Raw genomic sequence first — 21,118 nt, 5'->3', positions numbered from 1 at the left:
GGACGGGAAAAGACATGGAAATTTCCAAAAGTAGTGGGAAAGATCAGAGGTATAAGAATATCCTAAGGCCGGGCCAGGTGCGGTGGCTCACGCCTGTAATCCCAGCACTTTGGGAGGCCAAGGCGGGCAGATCACGAGGTCAAGAGATCGAGACCATCCTGGCCAACATAGTGAAACTCCATCTCTACTAAAAATACAAAAATTAACCAGGTGTGGTGGCGTGCGCCTGTAGTCTTAGCTACTCGGGAGGCTGAGGCAGGAGAATTGCTTGAACCTGGGAGGCGGAGGTTGCCATGAGCCGATATCACACCACTGCACTCCAGCCTGGAGCCTGGCGACACAGTGAGACTGTCTCAAAAAAAAAAAAAAAAAAGAATACCCTAAGGCCAAAACACAGACAAGAATGTTTACAAGCAGCATTATTCATACTAAACAAGAAGTGGGAGGAGCCCAAATGCACACCAGCTGATAAATGAACAAGCAGAGTGTGGCGTGTCCACACAGATGAAGCCTGAACACAGGCTGAGTGAAAGAAGCAAATCACAGAAGACCACGCACTGCACAGTACCATTGAGTGAGATGTCCAGAACAGGGAAACAGAGAGAGAAGGAAAGTAGCTTCGCAGTTGCCAGGGGCTCAGGAAGGGAGGAACTGGGAGCGATTGCTAATGAGCACAGGGCTTCTTTTGGGGTGATGAAGACGTTCTGGAACCAGATAACAGCGACAGCTGCACAACCTTGTGAACGTACTAAAAATCAATGCATTGTATACTTAAAAATGATTAGAGTGGTAAATTTATATGCTATGAATCTGATCTTAAAAAATAAAAAATAAGAATATTCTCAGGCTAGAAATGACATGGTAACAAGGGCATATTTAGAAAGCAATGGCGACCAGACCAAGGCTCACACATGCCCTCAGGTTTACTGCAAAGCGTCTGGGGACAGAGGCAGGCTCCAACGCCTGGGGCACACAGCATTCAAGGAGAGAGGAGACACTCTCTCTTCTGTGTGCTAGTCACTGGAATAAAACCGATGCTGTGATCAGACTATCCTCTAGTGCAGGGATCCAAGCCAAAAGAAAGCTGCCCACCTGGATCACAAGGTCAGGAGTTTGAGACCAGCCTGACCAACATGGTGAAATCTGTCTCTACTAAAAATACAAAAATCAGCCAGGCATGGTGGCACACATCTGTAGTCCCAGCTATTCAGGAGGCTGAGGCAGGAGAATCGTTTGAACTCAGAAGGCGGAGGTTGTAATGAGCTGAGATCGTGCCACTGCACTCCAGCCTGGGTGACAGAGCAAGACTCCATCTCAAAAAACGAAAGCTGCCCACCTAGACGGATTAGAGTGTGGCTTCCGAGAAGGCCATTACCTGCACTGCAGGTCAGAAGGTGACATGCAGGGCCTCCTGTGAAGTTCCTCCGCATGAGAAACACATGAAAGTGACATCTAAATTCACATAGCTTCCGGTAGAAAGTTCTGATTTGAACACATGACACCACCAACTTTCAACAAATACAGGTCCCTCCAGCCCCTGACCACCCATTCTCCCCACTGTCTCCACCGTTTGCTCCTCTCTGGATCTTCTTTCCAAGGACTTATCCTCCCGAGCTGACATCCCTACCCGTCCACCACACTGAGCCTGTGCAATCCCTGCTCCAATGCGGGCCCCTCCCCACCCACCTGGGCAGACAGGGCCGTCCCAGGGGCTCTCTGGAGGGGCAGCTGTGTGTCCAGAGGCCGGGAAGCAGCAGCCTGTGCTTCCTCCACTCCACATCAGGACACTTGCACCCAAAACTCATTTCTCTCTGGAAAGCAGTGCCCCTGGCTACAGTGTTCTCCAGCCCTGCCAGCTGCCACTGCCCCTCACTTCCCAGCCCACCCCCCATACACCCATGTCTCCCTTGGTCCAGGCTCTCACACTCTCAACACAGGCATTTCTATGCCTTCTCCTGGGAAACCATCAACATCTGATTGGGACCGAGACCTTCACTCTTTGGACTTTAAAGAACTTCCTTTGCTTTGACATCAGAATTTCTCACGACATACCCTCACCTACCACCAAACTTTGAAAGCCTTGAGCTCTTGAGGTGTGGCAGCCAGGCCTCTCCCTTCTCTCGAAGCCGCTCCAGCTCCCTGGCTCCTGCTCTTCTCTACATGTACCCAGCCCTTCCCTCAGCACAGTGGAGTCGGACCCAATGCATGTGTAACTCCAGCACCAAACTTAAAATATCAAGAGTAACACAGATCCACTGTGCTTCCTCTCCTAACCCATCTAGACGCACAGCACATGCTGTCTCCCTCGCCTGTGGCCCACGTCCATGCCCCCACTGATGTGCACGCCTCTGAAGTCACAGAGGCCCTACCGGAGTGGCATCCACACATCACTCAGCACACCACCCTGCCCACCCTAGCAACCATCCGTTGCTAGGGGAGGCTCCTCCAAGCTGTCCCAGCTCTCAACATTTCCACTCCCCAGAGTATTGCCTGCTCCCAGGAGACAACCTCGCCTGCCTTCCACAAATCAAGCAATGTCATAGCCAGTGAACTCACTCCCAGTCTGCTCTCCACCCTTCTCTGCATCCTGATTCCTGCACCAGGCACTCTGCCTTGGACACACCCATGGTGCTCTCAGCCTCCTGCCTCTGTCAGTCCAGTCCCTGCCGGCACTGAGCTCGGCACATCGGCAGAAGGAGCATCACAGCCAGCAACCACCCCCGACTCCTGGCTTAACCACCTAGCCCTCTGACCCCTCAGAGTGTGGTAAAGATGAAATACATTAATGCAAGCTGCATGCTCAGAAGGTTGTGAGGCTCGTGAGCCGCACTCAGCAAGGGTGAGCTCTGATAACAACAGCCATTAGCCATGCCAGCCCTGTCCTGGCCTTTGCATGGAGCTGTGCCGTCCCATTCAGCTCTGTATCGGCAGCGTCCAGCACTGCTGATGCTCAGTGAGGCAGGAAGGAGATGGAGACTGGGTCCTGAGTCCTATAGAAGCTGCCTGGCGAGCACACAGCCTCTTGTTTTCTTTGATGAGCTTCCCAGAAAGTGACACTCTGCCTTCACTCCCCAGGTGACCTACCAGAATCCTCGGACTTGTGATTAACAAGAGAGCAATATCTTACATGTACAGGAATTAAGAATGAACCTCCAATACTAAGAGAAAGATGGTTTCCCCGCAGCCTCTGCCCACCTTCAGGAAAGCGCCCAGAGTGCCCATCGCTCCGTGGCTCCCCTGCCGATTTTCCTTCTGCCTCACCCTAGTCAGGGGCCCAGCAGAATCCCAGACTTACGGGACCTGCTACGAGTTCAGAGGCAGTGTATGGGCACTGTTGCCACCAATGAAGGACAGCTGCTGATACATTGGCAGAATTCCCACAATCAATCAACTATTTTTCTAACCATTTGGCCTAATTTCAGTGAGAATATATCCCAGATCACAGATTAGCTCACATTCACACTGATAAAAATAAATACTACTGAATTTTCATAGTGTAATTTTCCACAGACTGTCACCACCATGAATCCTAAATTAATTCTATTTCCCATGGTGGAGTCTGAAAGTCCACAATGTCCAAGGGTACATTTTCCTTGTTAGGAAATCATCATTATGCACACATAAAACACTGAACACATCTCTGGCTCTTGGTATGTGGAAGAAGACTTCCTGGGGACAGCTGTCCACTCCACCTGGGACCCATCAACTGGAGGGGGTCCCCCTGCATTCACAACAGGCAGGTGCAGGCAGAATACACAGAGGACATTTGCTGGGGACACCTTCCATCTGTCCACAGAAACCTGCTTTCCCAGCTCCTGGGGTCAATGGTTTTCCCTGCACTTTGCATCAGTCTCTCGGCCCCTAAGGATTTAAATCTGGGCTCCCAATTCCAGCCAGAGCAACTGTCACTGGGTGTGCACCCTTTACCAGCCTTGACCTTGGCCCCGTTTCCGTGACATGCTCTTATCACACCCCTGGCTCACACAGCAGAGTGGCCACCCTGTCTCCTACCTTGGCCCACGGCCCTCCACACCAGGCCTCCCCGACAGAGAACCAGGCTCTACGAATATGGCTGCCGTGAGGCAACAAGCCGAGGCGGTCTCGGCTTCGCTCAGCCTGATGTGTGTCCCCATCCAGCACAGTGTCCGCAGGGGGAAAAGCGTGCTGTGGAAACCAGCTTTCATCCACAGTTAGAATTGCTCCGATCAGCAAGAAAAACTGAGCAAATCTGAAGACTTCTTAAAGCTCACTTTTCTTATGTAACAGCACAAGTTGCCATTATATGAATACTGTTTTTCAAGAAATAGTGGATGTTACCTAAAATATCCTCTGCAGTCTGTGCTACGTTGAAAAATTTCAGTAAGGAACACACCCACTAGTCTGACACCTGTGCCTTCTACCTCACATGCCCTGCCCTCCACGACATCTTAGATAACAGTAATGAAATACAACAACTGCATCCTGTCCTTGGACTTACAGAGAGACTAAGACACGATTCATATGCAACTGAATGCGTGTTTAACATCAAGTATCTTGTTTGTCAACATTTAAACACTATTTTAATGATGTAAAGTCCCAGAATCAACAGCACAGGGCTGGAGTACCCAACTTTCAATAGCAGAACTCGATCTTCATGAAAATCTTTATGCAGAAACCTAATATGAAAAACAGAAAAAGATCAGGGTGGGGCTGGGGCTGTGGAGGGTTCTGGCAGGAGTGGATAGAGAGAGGATGGGGCTTCTCCTTAAGAACCAACTTGGAATCCTGGAGCCAGAGGCATAGAGTTTGAAAGCTGTTGACCCCAAGAGTGTCATTACTCCCAACGTCAACGCCAGTGCCAAGAACATCACCGTAAAAGGCAGGAGAATCATTTGCTTAAAGGGAATGTGCATGTGGATGCTGGACTCCTAGCCCAAATGGCTAAAAGGGGCCAGAGACGCAGGCCATGAGGGTGCACCTCTGTGTAAGGGTCCTTGTCCCCACAGGGAAAAAAGAACCAAGTCAAAGACTGTCCCATCTGCCCCTTTTGTATGAATACCTCCCTTTTCCCCGAGTCATTCACAACCTTTCCCTCCCCTGGGAAGCCCTGGCAGCTCTGTCTTGCAGCACTTCCCAAAGAAAGGAGTAGATGACACAGTATTGCATGCGTAATCTAAAAGGCCTCTGCGGACATGCCTTCAAGCCTGAAAGGGAAGAGCGTGAGCACGCACAAGTCCTCCTCTTCCAGCCAAGGGCTGACGAAGGTAGTGAGAATGCCCAATGGGCCAGGCACACAGGAGCATGTGCATGTGAGGAAAAGATTGCCTTTCTTCAGTCCAGCCTCAATTCTCTCTCACAGTTTGGTTCTGTTTATCAAATACTTAAAAGTCAGCAGGTGCTCTCCCCAACTTGGCACAAGTGCAATTGCAGGCTCTACAGAGAGGCAAAATAAAGTTGCAGTCCTACCTCTTCCTGGCAATGGAGGGAAAGGTTCTGCCCAAGGAAGACACAGATAGAAACTCACCAGGTTTGACTGAGTGCCATTCAGGCAACCTACTCACATCAGGAGACAGGCAAAAGAACACATCAGGGAAGAGGGGCTTGACTGAGATGTAACTTGGAAAAGGGTGTCAGCAAGAACTTTGTAAGAAGAATAAGGACCAAACCCTCACTATAGCAAGGTACACACACACACACACACACACACACACACACACACACACACACACTGCTGCTCACGCTAAGCGTGTCAAGTTTGGTGACTCAGGGTCCCAGAGAGACTATGGGGTTAGAGCCCTCTTCTAGGTTCACATCTCAGGGAATGCACCAGCAGAAGAACAGCCAAGGTTGTAGTCCCCACAGGTGGGAATTGAAGTCCAAAGATCCACAGGTTTGGGGAAGGAATGCAGGGCAGGGGCATGAATCATTGCATGCATGTTGGTTAAGTGGGCGGATCACCAAAGAGGGGTGGAGATCCTGATCACAAATAGAGGAGAGTGAAAAGAGATTAAGACGCACAGCTCCGAGGCTGGGCATGGTGGTTCACGACTGTAACCTCAGCCCTTTGCAAGGTTAAGGCGGGCAGATCACAAGGTCAAGAGATCGAGACCATCCTGGCCAACATAGTGAAACCCCATTTTTACTAAAAATACAAAAATTAGCTGGGCGTGGTGGCGGTCACCTGCAGTCCCAGCTACTCGGGAGGCTGAGGCAGGGAGCTGCTTGAACCTTGGAGGCAGAGGTTGCAGAGAGCCAAGATTGGGCCACTGCACTCCAGCCTGGGCAACAGAGCAAGAATCCCTCTTAAAGAAATAAAGAAAAAAAAAAAAAAAGAAGATACAGTAACTGCAGTAATATAAACAAGTCACCCACCTTCCAGACCCATCTGCATGCACAGGACACCCCATCCAGTGGGATGTCAGGGGCACCCTTCCTCCTGGAAAGCAGAAGAGGCCCAAGGTTTGTGTGCCGAGTAGGGGCTGGGGAGCCCTGAGGACCTGGGACAAATACAGTCAACTCTCAGCACCAGTTTTCACTGTCCCAGGGGGTGACACTACCTAACTCTTAAGGCCATCATTGGGACACTCGTGGGCTGATTTCTGCAAACGTGTACGGGACAACATAAAACTTGAGCCAATTCCTCTGATTCCTGTCAAATTAGAAAAGTAACGAACACTTAACAAGATGGCAGTTCAGGGCCTGGAACAACTTTCTGACTGCCCCCAATGCCACCCTCACTCTTCTGATGGGCCGTATCAGTTTTTAGAAAGTAACACCCACATGACTTGATCCTGGTTTTAACAGAGGATGAGCCTCACACTTCAGACAGGAGGAAGCCGGCGCCCCCCAGGCCACTCTCTCAGGCGACATTCAGGAGGATTTGCTGTTTGGTCATGGGATCATGCCTGTAAGGGGGTCCTTTGGTGTCTGTGGGTCGGAGGCTTGCAGCCTCAATTCACAATCAAGAGATGCAGAGGGAGGAGAGCTGAGGCTCAGAGCAGGCCTACACGCCCATCTGCCCGTTTCTGTCTCATACAACTTCAGTTGCCTGATGACAGCTGCTTTTCACTGGAGCTACCTAAGCAAGCAATGATTACGAACACCTGGTTTGGGGGCAAGACCAAAAGAAATATTCTTCTGCCTGGTGCAGAGTCAAAGCATTCACAGGGTGGCGAACACCATGCAAAGCGCCCTGGAGCAGCTCTGGATGCCAGGGCAGCACCTCGTCTTGCCAAAGAGGACCCAGGCTGCAGACACAAGGCACCGTGTGTACCCAAGCACTCAGCAAAGAGCAGAGCCAGGACCGAAGGACTGATCAGGTGCCAGCAGCCCCATCCTCCACTAAGCTGTCAAAGCTTACTTCACTTTTCCAAATCCTAAAACTCAACGATGTTTTGGGGAGAAAGTTTTCAAATCCATTTTCAAAACGGCAACACTTGAATGGTCTCAGCTTGATCTGGCACTTCGGGGCCAGCTCTACACACTGTGGCCAGAGCTTCCTGACTCAGCCTATCCTCATGGTAGCCCATTCCTGGAGGTTGGTACAGCATTCCAAGGCCACAGTACGGCCACTTCAGGACTGTGTCTTATTGTGAAGCCTGCAGAGAAGTGTGAATCTCCTCCGTCTGCCTGCTCTAGCAGCCCCAAAGCATGGACTCTGGGAATGTTCATCAAGGTATCCACTTAAAGTGGCAGAGGCCAGGCCTGGCAATGCCATGACCCTCATCATGCTCACTCTTGGATTTCTAAAAGGTCCTAGGTCAAGGCAAAGTCAAGGACAAGAGTGACAGAGCAGGCCTTCATGTCCAACCCTCAGCCATGCTTGAAGCTTCCCTGCCGCTGACCCCTTCCTCTAAATCTACAGTAGAGTCTTACTCATCTATCTCCTAGATACCCAAAGACCCCTACTCTCCATCCCTAGAGTCACATCCAAGTCCAGACTTCCCTCATTTCTTAGCTGGGGAGTCCAGAAGCCCATTCTCTACCCTCCTTCCTCTCCAGACTCTGCCTCTCACAGGGCATCCTCCAGCCCTTTGTTATCTTTCTGTATCCTCCAATCATGTGGCTCCTGGGATGCTCACCGTCACCCAGCAAGGGAGCCAGGCTCAGGAAAGGAAGCTGACATTCCCCCATCTCATGACCCATCACACACAGCACCCGTGGCTTTCTCTTGCACACACTAGCCAGGAGGAACACACTTCCACCCCTTGAATAAGCCCTGCTCGCCCATGCCCCATACCCAGGGCATGGCATGCCCTGCCTGCATTCCATACCTGCAAAGGTCGTCCTCTTCGTGAATCTCCCCGGATCATACAGGCAAAGTGGTTGTTTCTCTTCAATTCTTTCCTAATTCCTGATATGCCTCAACTGTGGTACATAGTACGCCCTGTGGTGACAACTGATGTACATCTGTGTCTTCCCAATTAGGGGTCTGCTTTGTTTCTTTCTCCCTGTGCCCACCCCAGCATCTTGGCAATTCCCAAGAAAATATGAGATGCATGAATATGACAAATGGTATATAAGATAAAAAAAAACTCTCAGAGTTGGAGGGAGGTTATCTTTAGAGTCCTCCAATTACAACAGGCCACTTTACAGACTGGGAAAGTGAAAGAGAATGTGGTTTATGAGAGCAAGCAGAAAGTGTCCCAATGGGAGCAGAGGCTCACGCCTGTAATCTCAGCACTCTGGGAGGCCGAGGTGGGTAGATCACAAGGTCAGGAGTTCAAGGCCAGCCTAGCCAAGATGGTAAAACCCCGTCTCTACTAAAAACACAAAAATGAGCCAGGCACAGTGGCAGGCGCCTGTAATCCCAGCTACTCGGAGGCTGAAGCAGGAGAATCGCTTGAACCCGGGGGATTCAGAGGTTGCAGTGAGCCAAGATCGTGCCGCTCCATTATAGCCTGGGCGACAGAGTGAGACTCCATCTCAAAAAAAAAGAAAGAAAACATCCAGATGGGGAGTGTGGCCACTGACACGGATGCTCCAGAGATGTCCAGCGGGGAGAATGAAATGTTTGTTCTCCATGGGGCTCAGAAACATGGGGGTCCAGGGCTTTGCAGAGGCTCCCTGAAGAGTGCTGTAGGGAGAATCCTGTCTGGAGAGCTGAGGCCCAATAGTGGGGAGAAAAAGGAAGTGAGGCCATCCTTCATCACTCTGAGCCATGGAGAGGAGGGAGTAGTGGGCTCTGTCTACACACTGCCTTCTTGGTGGTGACATTACAAATCCAGAGGCACATATGCTGCTGTGGGTATTCCCTTAGACCATCCCAGCATGTCTGATTCTGAAAGGGCAGGTGTATCCTGCTAGGGTAAGAAATCCCCCACCCACAGCCCTCTTGTGTGATAAGGAGGTAGGACACCCAGTGAGACTCAGCCTAGTCGCAGTCTCAAAGACAAAAGTCAAGGGTATGAGCCCTGCCCTGCATGGTCTCAAACGCGAGACACCCTGTGAGCCACAGCTGCCATTGCCAACAGTGTGCAATGCCAGAAGGCTACCAAGGTCCCTGGCCAGTTCTAGTTTTTAATTTCTCTTTGGAACTGCTCCCTTTATCTCTAAAATGGGCTTGCAGGCTCTTTCGAGGATTAAGATACCATAGTGAGGCTTCCAGCAGGCTCCCACACTGTATGCCTCGGGACATTCTTCCCTCTCCTCGGGGACAGCAACCACCCCAGGGAACACCAACACGACCACCATCCCCTACAGCCACCACCTGCCAGGACCACAGACCCACGGGGAGACCAGGACCATGAGTGCCTCTCTGTGCTGAAGACAGGGCGTTTGTAATTGCTTGCCCACATTGGAACGGATTCAAGGCCGGCTCCTTTCTGAGTATAGAAAGCAGAATGTTGCGCTCACACATCAAAGCAGGCGCTCCCCTAACACGGGCCCAGACTGAAGGCAGCTGTGCAGGGCTCCATTCCAGGACAGCAACGACTTCTAGAGATAAATGCAGCTTAAGTCAACATTTCTGGGGTTTTTTAACCCGCAAGGGCGGGGGTAGAAAAGGCAGGGGTGGGGTGGAAAAGACAGTGCCGCAATACATCATTTTTCCAGCTAAAAGAGAACGTTTCAGAGGCTGCCAAACCTTCCTTAACTCCTCAAAGCGTTGGACAGACCTGAAGACTAAAGCCCTGGTGGGAATGCGGCTGGGACTCTGCCTTCCACCCCCCAGGAGGTGTCCAGTCCAGGGACCCGAGCCAGGCATTGCTGACTGCAGGAAAGAGCGAAGGCCGGCTGGAGCAAGGGCTCACACATGCAGCAGACCGGTCTTCCCGCCACAGAGGGGCTGAGGAGGGCTGCAGAGTGGGAGGGGGGAGGGAAATTCAGCAAGGATGAGTTTTCTATCCAAAAGTGACTGCTTTTTTTTTTTTTGAGACAGAGTCTCACTCTGTTGCCCAGGCTGGAGTACAGTGGCCCGATCTCAGCTCACTGCAACCTCTGCCTCCCGGGTTCAAGTGACTCTCCTGCCTCAGCCTCCCAAGTACCTGGGATTACAGGCGCACACCACCACACCCTGCTAATTTTTGTATTTTTAGTAGAGACCGAGTTTCACCATGTTGGCCAGGCTGGTCTCAAACTCCTGACCTCAAGTGATCCACCCACCTCAGCCTCCCAAGTGCTGGGGTTACAGGCATGAGCCACCATGCCCAGCTGTGACTGCTTTTTCTGGGAAACAGCTTCCCAAAAGGACCCACGCCTGGAGATTCTGCAGAGCTTTGGTGGCAGGGGTGGTGGTGGCAGCCTCGTGTCTCTCAGTGAGAACTTGGAATCCCTGCAGGTGTGCAACAACAAGATCAAATGCACTTTGGAAGCTCCTCTAAGGGAATGCAGGAGCTCAGTAAGAAGGGCATAGAAAGAAAAGTTTAAAGATGCGCACAGATGCTCAGGGACGTGGGTTAAGTGGAAAACTCAGGCTATAAAACAATGCACAGGCTGATCCTATTACGAGAAATTATGGCTGGGTGAGGTGTCTCACACCTGTAATCCCAGCACTTTGGGAGGCCGAGGTGGGCGGATCACCTGAGGTCAGGAGTTCGAGACCAGCCTGGCCAATAGGGCGAAACCCCATCTCTACTAAAATTATAAAAATTAGCTGGGTGTGGTGGTGGGCACCTGTAATCCCAGCTACTCAGGAGGCTGAGGCAGGAGAATCACTTGAACCCTGGAAGTGGAGGTTGCAGTGAACCAAGACAGCACCATTGCACTCCAGCCTGGGTGACAAGAATGAAACTTCGTCTCAAAAAAAAAAGAGAGAAATTACATGGTATTTAGAAATCATGCCTACAATACACCAATGACGAGTACTTTGTCTCTAGGTAGTAAGATGGGGGTAATTATTCCTTCTTTTTTTTCAATAATTTACATCTTCAAAAAATATTGATACAAGCGTAAATGTATGTATAAGAAAGGAAGAAAAGCATAAAACTCACTCCATTGAATCAGGTACCCTAGACATGCCAGACAGCACGTGGGGATGGAGGGGATGCAGGAAGAGGGGACACAGATCCGAGGAAGGGCTCCATGCTTGTCTGTAACTTGGGAGCTGGAATTCTCAGGAATGCTCAGGCAGCGGTTCAAGGGAAGGTTGCTGAGATCCAGTTCTGGGAGAGCTCGGATTTTATGTGTTGGGTTCTGGGCTAAGCATCCGGGATACCAGTTCTGAGCTCACTCTGAGTCCTCCCCCATCGCTCCACCTCCCTAGGGGTGCTCATGGGCTTCAGATATCATCGAGACTGCAAGGGATGAACGAGGCGCTGGGAGGAGGCTGCGCTCTCACTCACTGTATCCATGAGGCATCTGGGCGTGACTGCCTGTAAAGGGAGTCTCTACTGCTTTATGAAGCCTGGAATCCCTCAGAGAACATGATCCCCAGAGCCCCTTCCATGCCTCTTTTGTAACTGGTTATCTTGGTGTCCACTGGGTCCAGAGCAGACACAGCCACTGTCTCATGACAATGAGCACTGACTCCAAGCTCTCAGCCACTGACCCCTCAGGGGGCCAAGGGAAGCTGCGAGTCCCCCAAGTGGGTGTCTGTCACTGTCCAGGCTCAGCACCCATCTCCTCTTCCTCGGGGATGACTCTTGCATTTTCCCCTGGGAAACTGGCCTTCTTCCCTCCAGGCATGCAGCCTGCGGCGGGGGCATTCTGCCCACTTGACCCTAGTTCATCCCATGACCCAGGCAATGTTACGCATTCCTGTCTGTCTTCCAGGAATCTGAACATAAGCAGAGCAATGCAGGGCTGAGTGCTGGAGCCTGTTAGCCTTGTGCTGGTCCCCGCAGAGTCCCCTGGGGTGGCTGCCCAGACCACAGAGCAGCCAGCAGTGGCACTATCCCTTCCAAAACCTCCACCAGCTGGATGGCTCTGCTTTTGACTCTATATGCTATTCCATGTCCTCCCAACAAACGCCTTTATTCCCCCCAAATTTCCCGAAGTTAATTTAAAGATCATTTATCGGTGAAAAAAACAAACACAATTCCAAGGGTTCAGAGCAGTGTTCACCTGTGGATATGCAAAAGACAAGAACTGTGGACCCTGCAAACGTGCACTAGAAGCAGCAGCAGTGACAGAGCACGAAAGCAGGGGCAGCCCTGGCCCTGGGGAACCCGTGAGACAGCCAGGTAGGATGATTCTTCTACAACACACCTCATTCTTCCACAGCCCCGTAAGTGCCCTGTTTCCATGGAGCAAAGTCAGTCCGTGGAAAAGCGAAGATTTAAAGTGTAGAAGCACGAACTTTCTGACCCACTCCACTTATTGCACAGGAAAGCTGTGAATCTGGCTGCAAAGTATGCCTGGCTACCTTGGCACCCTATCCGACTGCTCGCCCCCTATCTGGGAACCACTCTCTCTGGGTGTCCTCTCCACTCCGCCCTGTTCCTTCTCAGTTTCTTTCCAAGATTCCTGTGCACCCATTCCCAACTAGCTCCATCCTTTGCATGGCTACGCCAGACCTTCTCTGATAGCCCCTAGACCAAACGCTCTATGACACAGATCCGGACTGGATCCGGAGTGGATGCCCAGACCATCACCTGCATGGCTCCAGTGCCTCCAATCGCACAATCCACAGCACAGTCTCCTAGCTGCTCATATCCCTGGCTCAAAAGACGCTTCATGAAAAATGCACCAGTGGGAATTGTGATTTGTCATGTCAGGGCCTCAGATATTTAAAGCTCAATTGCCTCTCTAATCATTCATTCAACAAACACGCATTTGAGTAGCTGCTATGGACTGAATATTTGTGCCCCCTAAGATTCATACATCAAAACCTAATCCCCAGTGTGATGGTACTAGGAAGCAGGACCTCTGGACAGTGCTCAGAGCATGGGGGTGGAGACTCCTTAAGTGGGATTGGTGCCCTCAGAAAGGGGGCCCCAAGGAGCTCCCTCTCCTCACAACCACACGGAGACACAAGAAGGCAGGAGTCGGCAACTAGATGACAGCCCTGCCAGCATCCGCCAGGCTGGCTCCCTCATCTTCGACTTCCCAGCCTCTCAAAGTAGGAGAGATAAATGTTGTTAAAGTCACCCAGGCTATGGTCATCTGTTAAGGCAGCGTGAACGGACTGAGAGGACCCTGAAGTCAAGTATCTCCCTCTGTATCTTCAGGAGACACTGCCGGTGGTTGAGAGTGTTTAAGACTGAATTCTGTCTATTTCACTCAGTGATAACGGCAAGTCCTCCACAACATAGGGATCTATACACACACCCTCACACACATACTTCCATACATTCTCTGTAAAGTTTCATGTAACCCCAAAGGGTGGAGAACGCTCAACTGATTTTCTTTCTGTTTATATTTTTTCTACATAAAATCAATGCAGGTCCTTCACCACCTGTGAGTGACATGGCCGCAGACACCCAGCTTTCACTTCCCTGATTGTGAGGTGGGAATAAAATCTGCCCTGCAAGTAAGTCACAGGCTCAGCTGGGAGCCAGCTTGGGGACAGGAGCAGGGCACTCACAGAGGGGCTGAGCACAGAGCTGTCCTCCAGAGTGCGCTCCTCACAGGAGCTGCGGTTCCTCCACACTGCCCACTGGGCTTCACTGCTCCCTTCTTATGGCATCAGCACAGAGACCACCCACCTGTGTTTTAGAATCCCTGCCTCCCTCATGGTCAATAACTCCCCAGGCGTGCCCCTCCCTTGGCAAGCAAGGAACCTCCCACCATCACGAGAATGTCCTTTCACAACACCCTCAATGGTGCCAGGCTCCCCAGCTGTGCTTCCCTGGTCTCCAGGAGACTTGGCATAGCTGCTGATTCATCACCTCACGACAGCCCTGCTCGCTGGCTCCCAAGCAGCACGGGACCTCTCTGGTCAAATCCACGCTCCTCAGCCTGGCATTTAGGAATCTAAGTCAGCTGTCCTCAGAGGCCGCGTCCAGCTCTCCAAATTAGCTCCTTTCCACATCTCGCCTTGCGCTGCTTATTCACACACTTCACCAGCCACAGCTTCACCCCTCTCTCCTCCAGAGGAAAACATCACCATGTGATGGACAGAATACAGCTCTGCAAATGCGAACAGACACTACTGGAAAAAGAGCTCTATGACCAAAAGTTTGACAACCCTTGTTTGAGAAAACTTAGTAATCATTCTCACAGCTTTAGGATTCCAATGTGCACTGTGATCTCTTGAGAGACAATGTATAGTTTTCTGAAAGCTTTCAGTTACGTTTCTTTTAACGTGCTGGTTATCTGGAAGGACTGGTGTGCTGAATAATTCACACCAGCGAAGAACGCTCTGCTTACAGGCCACAGCAAGGCTCTCCCCGTCCACAGCACTTTGCCCACTAACCCCAGACTTCACTTGTGTTTTAATGCCCTTACCATCAACATCCATCTGTAAGTCTCCACTTCTGGTCCAGGTGTATTTGGGTTGCTACAATTCCTTGAGTTGAAATTCCATCCCACGAGGTCTATGCAGGAGAAAGCTCCTCCCCAGCACAACAGAGAGGAGCCGTGTGCCGCCCTGGGACACACAATTGGTGTCCTTTCTCACTGACCACAGACACCACCTTCCTGGAGTCATGGGAAGCTCAGAGATCCACAAAGACAGGGCGCTACTGCGGTTCTTTCTACAACACTTGCTTTCAGCTAGTTTACATCTGGATGTAACTAATTCGACAAAAAGTATTTTAATTTCTGTCCCAAAGCAAGTCTGATTCTCAGCCAGTGGTTGAAAAAGGTAAGAGATCAGCATGATGTGCCAGGAAAAGCCTCAATTTCCCGCCTTTGACATCTACCTCCAGTTGTGTGTTGTGGGGATTCCAGCACACAGCTGCCCCTTCCTTCCTTTCCTCCTTCACGTGCCTAACTGTGCTCCAAAGTGCACATTCCACGGGTGAACAGAGGACGTGTTTGGGTGAGATGGTCTCATGAAAACAGAGATTTAAATGCTACAGCCATAAATCAGGAACACTAGACTAACAAGCAAACAGAAATACAAACAAAATGTCTGTTGCGTGTGGGGGCTGAACAACAGTAGCTAGGTTGGCTGTGGCCAGCGCTTGGCATCCCCATATGCAAACAGGAAGGGAGGGAAGAAGAGGGAACGATCCGTGGCATTATACATACACACAAGTTCAGGCCAAGGGGCTCCTGGATTTAACTTCACTGACAGCTCATCCACCCGTTACAGCTTCACAAAAAGCCCTGACCCAAACTCACCACACCTTATTCTCATGAAGACTCTCAAAACTCACAACTATGTCACACAAAGGTGTAATTCTGGACCTCTGAGAAAACAGGAGGATTTGCCTCTTCTGAGTAGACTGCAAAATATGTCAGCTCTTTGAGCAGGCTGTCTTCCCTGTGCCCTTCTCCTCCATAACTGACCACAAGATGACCACACGCACCTTCTCCATCTGCACTGAGGTTCTCGTATGAGTCCCAGCGTATCAGTGGGTCTGCCGTGTTGTAGTCCACAATCACTCCGTGGTCGTTGTACAAGTGTTCGGACCCTGCACAGGACACAGGCAGCAACGTTAGTCCCAGTGAAGCCCAGCACCTCTGTCCACCTGACTCCACCCTGAGGGCGGGCGGGCAGCCTGACCTGAGCGGGGAGAGAAGCCTCTCCATTCTCCACCCTCCTCCCATGAGCCACGGTGCTAATCGGAGACCATAGAGGATTTTCCACAAATAGAACCGTGGTTAAAACTACGAGGGGGAAGGGATATAAGTAAGCACTGATCTTTCGTCCACTGTGTACCAGACTTGGACACTGAGTGCCACTTCTGCAAAACAGGAGTCTTCAGACCACCTCACTGATAAGGACACAGAGGCCCAGTAAGCTCTGTCTGAGCCTCAGAGTCCACAGGTTTGGGCTCTAGGCTCCCAGATCCACACTCCTCCCTTCAAGTCTTTCTAAGAATACTAAGGAGATTTTTAACATACAAGCCATGCCTTTAAAGGTTTTTGCCTAAACCTATGACAATGAGCACAGAAAAAGCATGATTTATCTCCATAGCTATTAAAAAGGGAAACAAAACTCCCATGAATGTGGATCTTGGTGATGATCCGGACAATTTACCTTGATGATAAAGGCATTGGTTTCTTTAGAAATATATATTTTTAGGGGAAAATATACATTTTATACATAATACTTGCAGCCTACTATGCTTCTAAATCTCTTTTTAAAATGCTGGTTATTTTGGGGTTAATGATGAAATCAAGATGGAAATTTAAAAATTCCTTGAAATAAATGATAATAGTGACACAAGTTATCAAACCTCTGGAATACAGCAAAAGCAGTGTTAAGAGGAAAGTTTACAGCACTAAATGCCTACATCACAAAGTCTGAAAGATCACAAATTGACACACTAATGTCAAACCTCAAGGAACCAGAGAAGCAAGAACAAACTAAACCCAAAGCTAGTAGAAAAAAACAGAAAACAAAAATCAGCACAGAATGAAATGAAATTGAAACAAAATAAAATACAAGAGATCAATGAAACAAAAAGCTGATTTTTTAAAGAGATAAACAAAATTGATAGACCATTAGGTAGGTTAACCAAGAAGAGAGAAGTTTCAAATAAATTCAATTCGATATGAAACTGGAAACATTAAAACCAACACGAAAGATCATTTGAGACTATTATGAAATGTGTCTAATATTCTCAAATGATCTTTCATGTTGGTTGTAATGTTTTATGTATATAAATTAGAAAATTGAGAGAAAATTGGTCAATTCCTGGACACAGACAACCCTCCTCCTTGATTAAATCAGGAAGAAACAGACACCCTGAACAGACCAATAACAAGCAGTGAAAATGAATCAATAATTGTTTTTTATGCCAATAAAAAAGAGCCCAAGGCCAGACAGATTCACAGCTGAATTCTACCATCCATTCAAAGAAGAATTAGTGCCAATTCTTCTGAACAATTCCAAAAAACTGAGAAAGCGGAATCCTCCCTAACTAACTCATTCTATGAAGCCAGTATCACCCTGATACCAAATCCAGGAAAGAATATAACAAAAAAAAAAGAGCGGGGGGACACAGACTAATATCCCTGATAAACACAGATCTTCAACAAAATACTAGCCAACTGAATCTAACAGCACATTAAAAAGATAATACACCATGATCAAGTGGATTTCACCCCAGGAATGCAGGGATGATTTAACATAAGTCAATAAATGTGATACACCATATAAACACTATTAACAAAAACTATATGTCATTTCAAGAGATGCAAAAATAAAATCTAGCATCCTTTTCTGATAAAAACACTCAAGAAACTAGGCATAGAAGGGACTTACCTCAAAATAATAAAAAACTATGTATGACAAACCCACAGCCAATGTCATACTGAATGGGGAAGGGTTGAAAGCATTCCCCCTGAAAAGTGGAGCAAGACAAGGACACCCACTTTCACCACTTCGATTCAATATAGTACTGGAAGTCCTAGTCAGAGCAATCAGGCAAGAGAAAGCAATAAAGGGCACCCAAATTGGAAAAAAGAAAGTCAAACTGTTGCTGTTTACCAATGAATGAAATGATCATATACCTAGAAAACTTAACTGAAGACTCCTCCAAAAGACTTCCGTATTTGATAAACAAATTCGGTAAGTCTCAGGTTTCAAAATCAATGTACGCATATCAGTAGCACTGCTATACAGTAACAGTGACCAAACTGACAATCAGATTAAGAACTCAATCCTTTTTATGACAGCTGCAAAAAGAAAAAGAAAATACCTAGAAATATACTTAACTAAAAAGGTAAAAGATCTATACAAGGAGAACTACAAAACACTGCTGAAAGAAATCAGAAATGACACAAACAGATGAAAACACATCTCATGCTCATGGATTGGAAGAATCAATATATTTAAAATGACCATACTGTCCAAAGCAATCTACAGATGCAGTGCAATTCCTATCAAAATACTAATATCATTTTTTATAAAATTAGAAAAAAAAATCCTAAAATTCATATGAAACTAAAAAGGGGCCCAAATAGCCAAGGCTATCCCCCGAAAAAGGAAAAAAATCTAGAGGCATCACATTATTGGACTCAAACTATACTACAAGGCTAGAGTTACCAAAACAGCATGGTATAAAAGTAAACAGATCAATGGAACAGAAGAGAGAATCCAGAAATACAACTGACTGCAACTGACTGATCTTCAATAAAGCAAAAAAACATAAATTGGGCAAAATATACCCTATTTAACAAATGGCGCTGGGAAAACTGGCTAGCCACGTGTAGAAGAACAAAACTGGATCCCCATTTCTCACCTAATATTATAAAAATCCACTCAAGATGGATCAAAGATTTAAATCTAAGACCTGAAATCATAAAAAGTCTAGAAGATAACCTAAGAAAAACTCTTTTGGACATTTATATAAGCAAATAATTCATGACTAAGACCCCAAAAAGCAAATACGACAGAAACAAAAATAAGTAAATGGGACCTAATTAAACTAAAAAGTTTCTGAACCACAAAAGAAATAATCATCAAAGTAAATAGAACCCACAGAGTGAGAGAGAATATTTGCAAACTAGGCATCTGACAAAGGACTAATATCCACAATCTACAAGGAACTAGAACAAATCCTCAAGAAAAAAACAAATAATCCCATCAAAAAGTGGGCAAATGATACAAACAGACATTTTTCAAAAGATATACAAATGACCAACAAACATATGAAAAAGTGCTAAACATCACTAAGCATAAGGGAAATGCAAATCAAAACCACAATGCAATACCACCTTACTCCTGCAAGAATGGCCACTGTCATGCCCAAGGCTCTACTGGCTGAGTGGCTGGGGGCAAGTCACGCCACCTCTGGGGCTTACTGACACAAGTGGACCTTCTTGTTCCAGTATCCAATATCCTATGTTTAAATAAAATTAATTACAGGCATCTCCAAATATGTGCAAAGGCAGGAGACTAATACTGTAGCCCTAGCATAGCCATCATCCACCTTCCACCAGTGTCAACAGGGACCTCCCAGTGTTCCACCAAGCTACCTACCTTGAATCTTCTCAGGCGTGGCAGAGAAGACTAACTCAACCTTCCCATAGTCAGGAAAACGGTCATCTGAAAAAAACAATGTATTTTAACACATTTGTGATGATTAACCAGAAAAGTACAGATTGACTTTGTCCCTTATTCCAACCAGTATAGCACCACTCCCAAATCTGCAATAAAGAGGTCCCACGATACAGAAAGTATAGGCAGTTTCATTGGTTCTCCGTAATTTTTTTTTCCCACAGATCAATGACTGCTTTCTTCTAATTTGGGAACTATTTTTGTCAACAGGCTGAATTTTGGAAAGGGGGTAAAGAGGATAGTGAAAGACTCAACCAAGGAGCTGCCCAAAGCACAGGGCTGCCTGCTCCACACCTCACCTTTGCTGGCATTGTCCAGATCCTCCTTCCCAAACGCCAGCCCGTAGCCCTGCACAGCCCCAGTGTGAAACTGTAGGCGGAAAATGACGTCACGGGTGGCCGAGCGGTATTTCTTGTGGTAGCATTTCACCTGGGTTAGAGAGGGAAAACAAAACAAAGCCGCTGCGGCCAGGACACACGTTCCTGGCAAGGCACACACTCTGCAGAGGCCGGCACAGCAGGGACCCGCTCTGGACTCTGGCTGGGAGTTCACACTTCAGAGTGGAACTCTGACCCTGGGCATGGGTGCCTGCAGACAGCTGGGGTGCAGGCAGAGGCTGCTGCTGCGTGCGGGGCTCCATGGGGGGCTTCCATGTTTTCCCTGTGCTGCTCCTATGAAACCACAGCTCTGAACACCACCATCACTAGTCCTCAGAGAGGCCACACCTAAACCCCTTCAGACCGAGAGGATGTGCCCTGATTTGGACACATCTGAAAAATGGAATTCTGTGGTCTCCTTTTTTTAGACTTTAACGACTGATTGTGATAGCTTTTCTTTTCATCTCAATGCTCCATGTTGCAGCTTAAAGCCTTTTGTTTTCAAAAAAGAAGCAGCCGGTCATTACCGTGTGTACTATGCTAAAGGATTATGTGCATACTATAATTTAGAGACAGAGACACAAAGAGGGAGGAAGGGAGAGAGGGAGACACAGACGGCGTTGGCATTCAGCCTCCCATGCCTGGCTATCCAGAGGTCCTGTTGGTGATCATGTGAGACAAGTGTTCAGAATCACCCTGATGCGATTTGAACTCAAGCTGGAGTTCACGAGGTTTCCAGGGTGCAGCTCAAGCACCCTAGATGATTGTGCCAATAAGCCAAAGGGTAGAGCCCCCGCCTTGCAGATACTTGGCATGTGGGAAACAGTGGGCAGAGAGGGAGCCTGAGTGCCCCGCCCTGCCTTTATTTATTTATTTATTTATTTATTTATTTATTTATTTATTTATTTTTGAGATGGAGTCTCGCTCTGTAGCCCAGGCTGGAGTGCAGTGGTGCAATCTTGGCTCACTGCAACCTCTACTTCCCAGGTCCCAGTTCAAGCAATTCTGCCTCAGTCTCCCAAGTAGCTGGGATTACAGGCGCACATCACCATGCCCAGTTAATTTTTGTATTTTTAGTAGAGATGGGATTTCACCATGCTGGTCAGGCTGGTCTTGAACTCCTGACCTTGTGATCCGCCCACCTAGGCCTCCCAAAGTGCTGGGATTACAGGCGTGAGCCACCGCACCCGGTCTCTGCCCTGCCTTT

General features: G+C 48.5%; 1 protein-coding gene across 5 annotated transcripts in view; it reads right to left on the bottom strand.

Moving 5' to 3' along the window:
- The window catches only part of TNS3 (tensin 3), a 319,311-nt gene that overhangs the window by 103,975 nt on the left and 194,218 nt on the right, over positions 1-21,118 (bottom strand). For all 5 annotated transcript variants that reach the window (XM_064366692.1, XM_064366695.1, XM_064366694.1 and 2 more), the window contains 3 exons: positions 19,834-19,963; positions 19,457-19,522; positions 15,834-15,938 (listed from right to left, as the gene is read on the bottom strand). In XM_064366692.1, the coding sequence (XP_064222762.1) occupies positions 15,834-15,938; positions 19,457-19,522; positions 19,834-19,963 (301 nt within the window). The remainder of the gene's footprint in view (positions 1-15,833; positions 15,939-19,456; positions 19,523-19,833; positions 19,964-21,118) is intronic.

The sequence above is a fragment of the Aotus nancymaae genome, unplaced genomic scaffold, assembly GCF_030222135.1.
Source record: "Aotus nancymaae isolate 86718 unplaced genomic scaffold, 86718_ANA_hifiasm-v0.15.2.pri h1tg000065l, whole genome shotgun sequence".
NCBI lineage: Eukaryota > Metazoa > Chordata > Mammalia > Primates > Aotidae > Aotus > Aotus nancymaae.
This window is presented reverse-complemented; position numbering and strand designations above follow the sequence as displayed.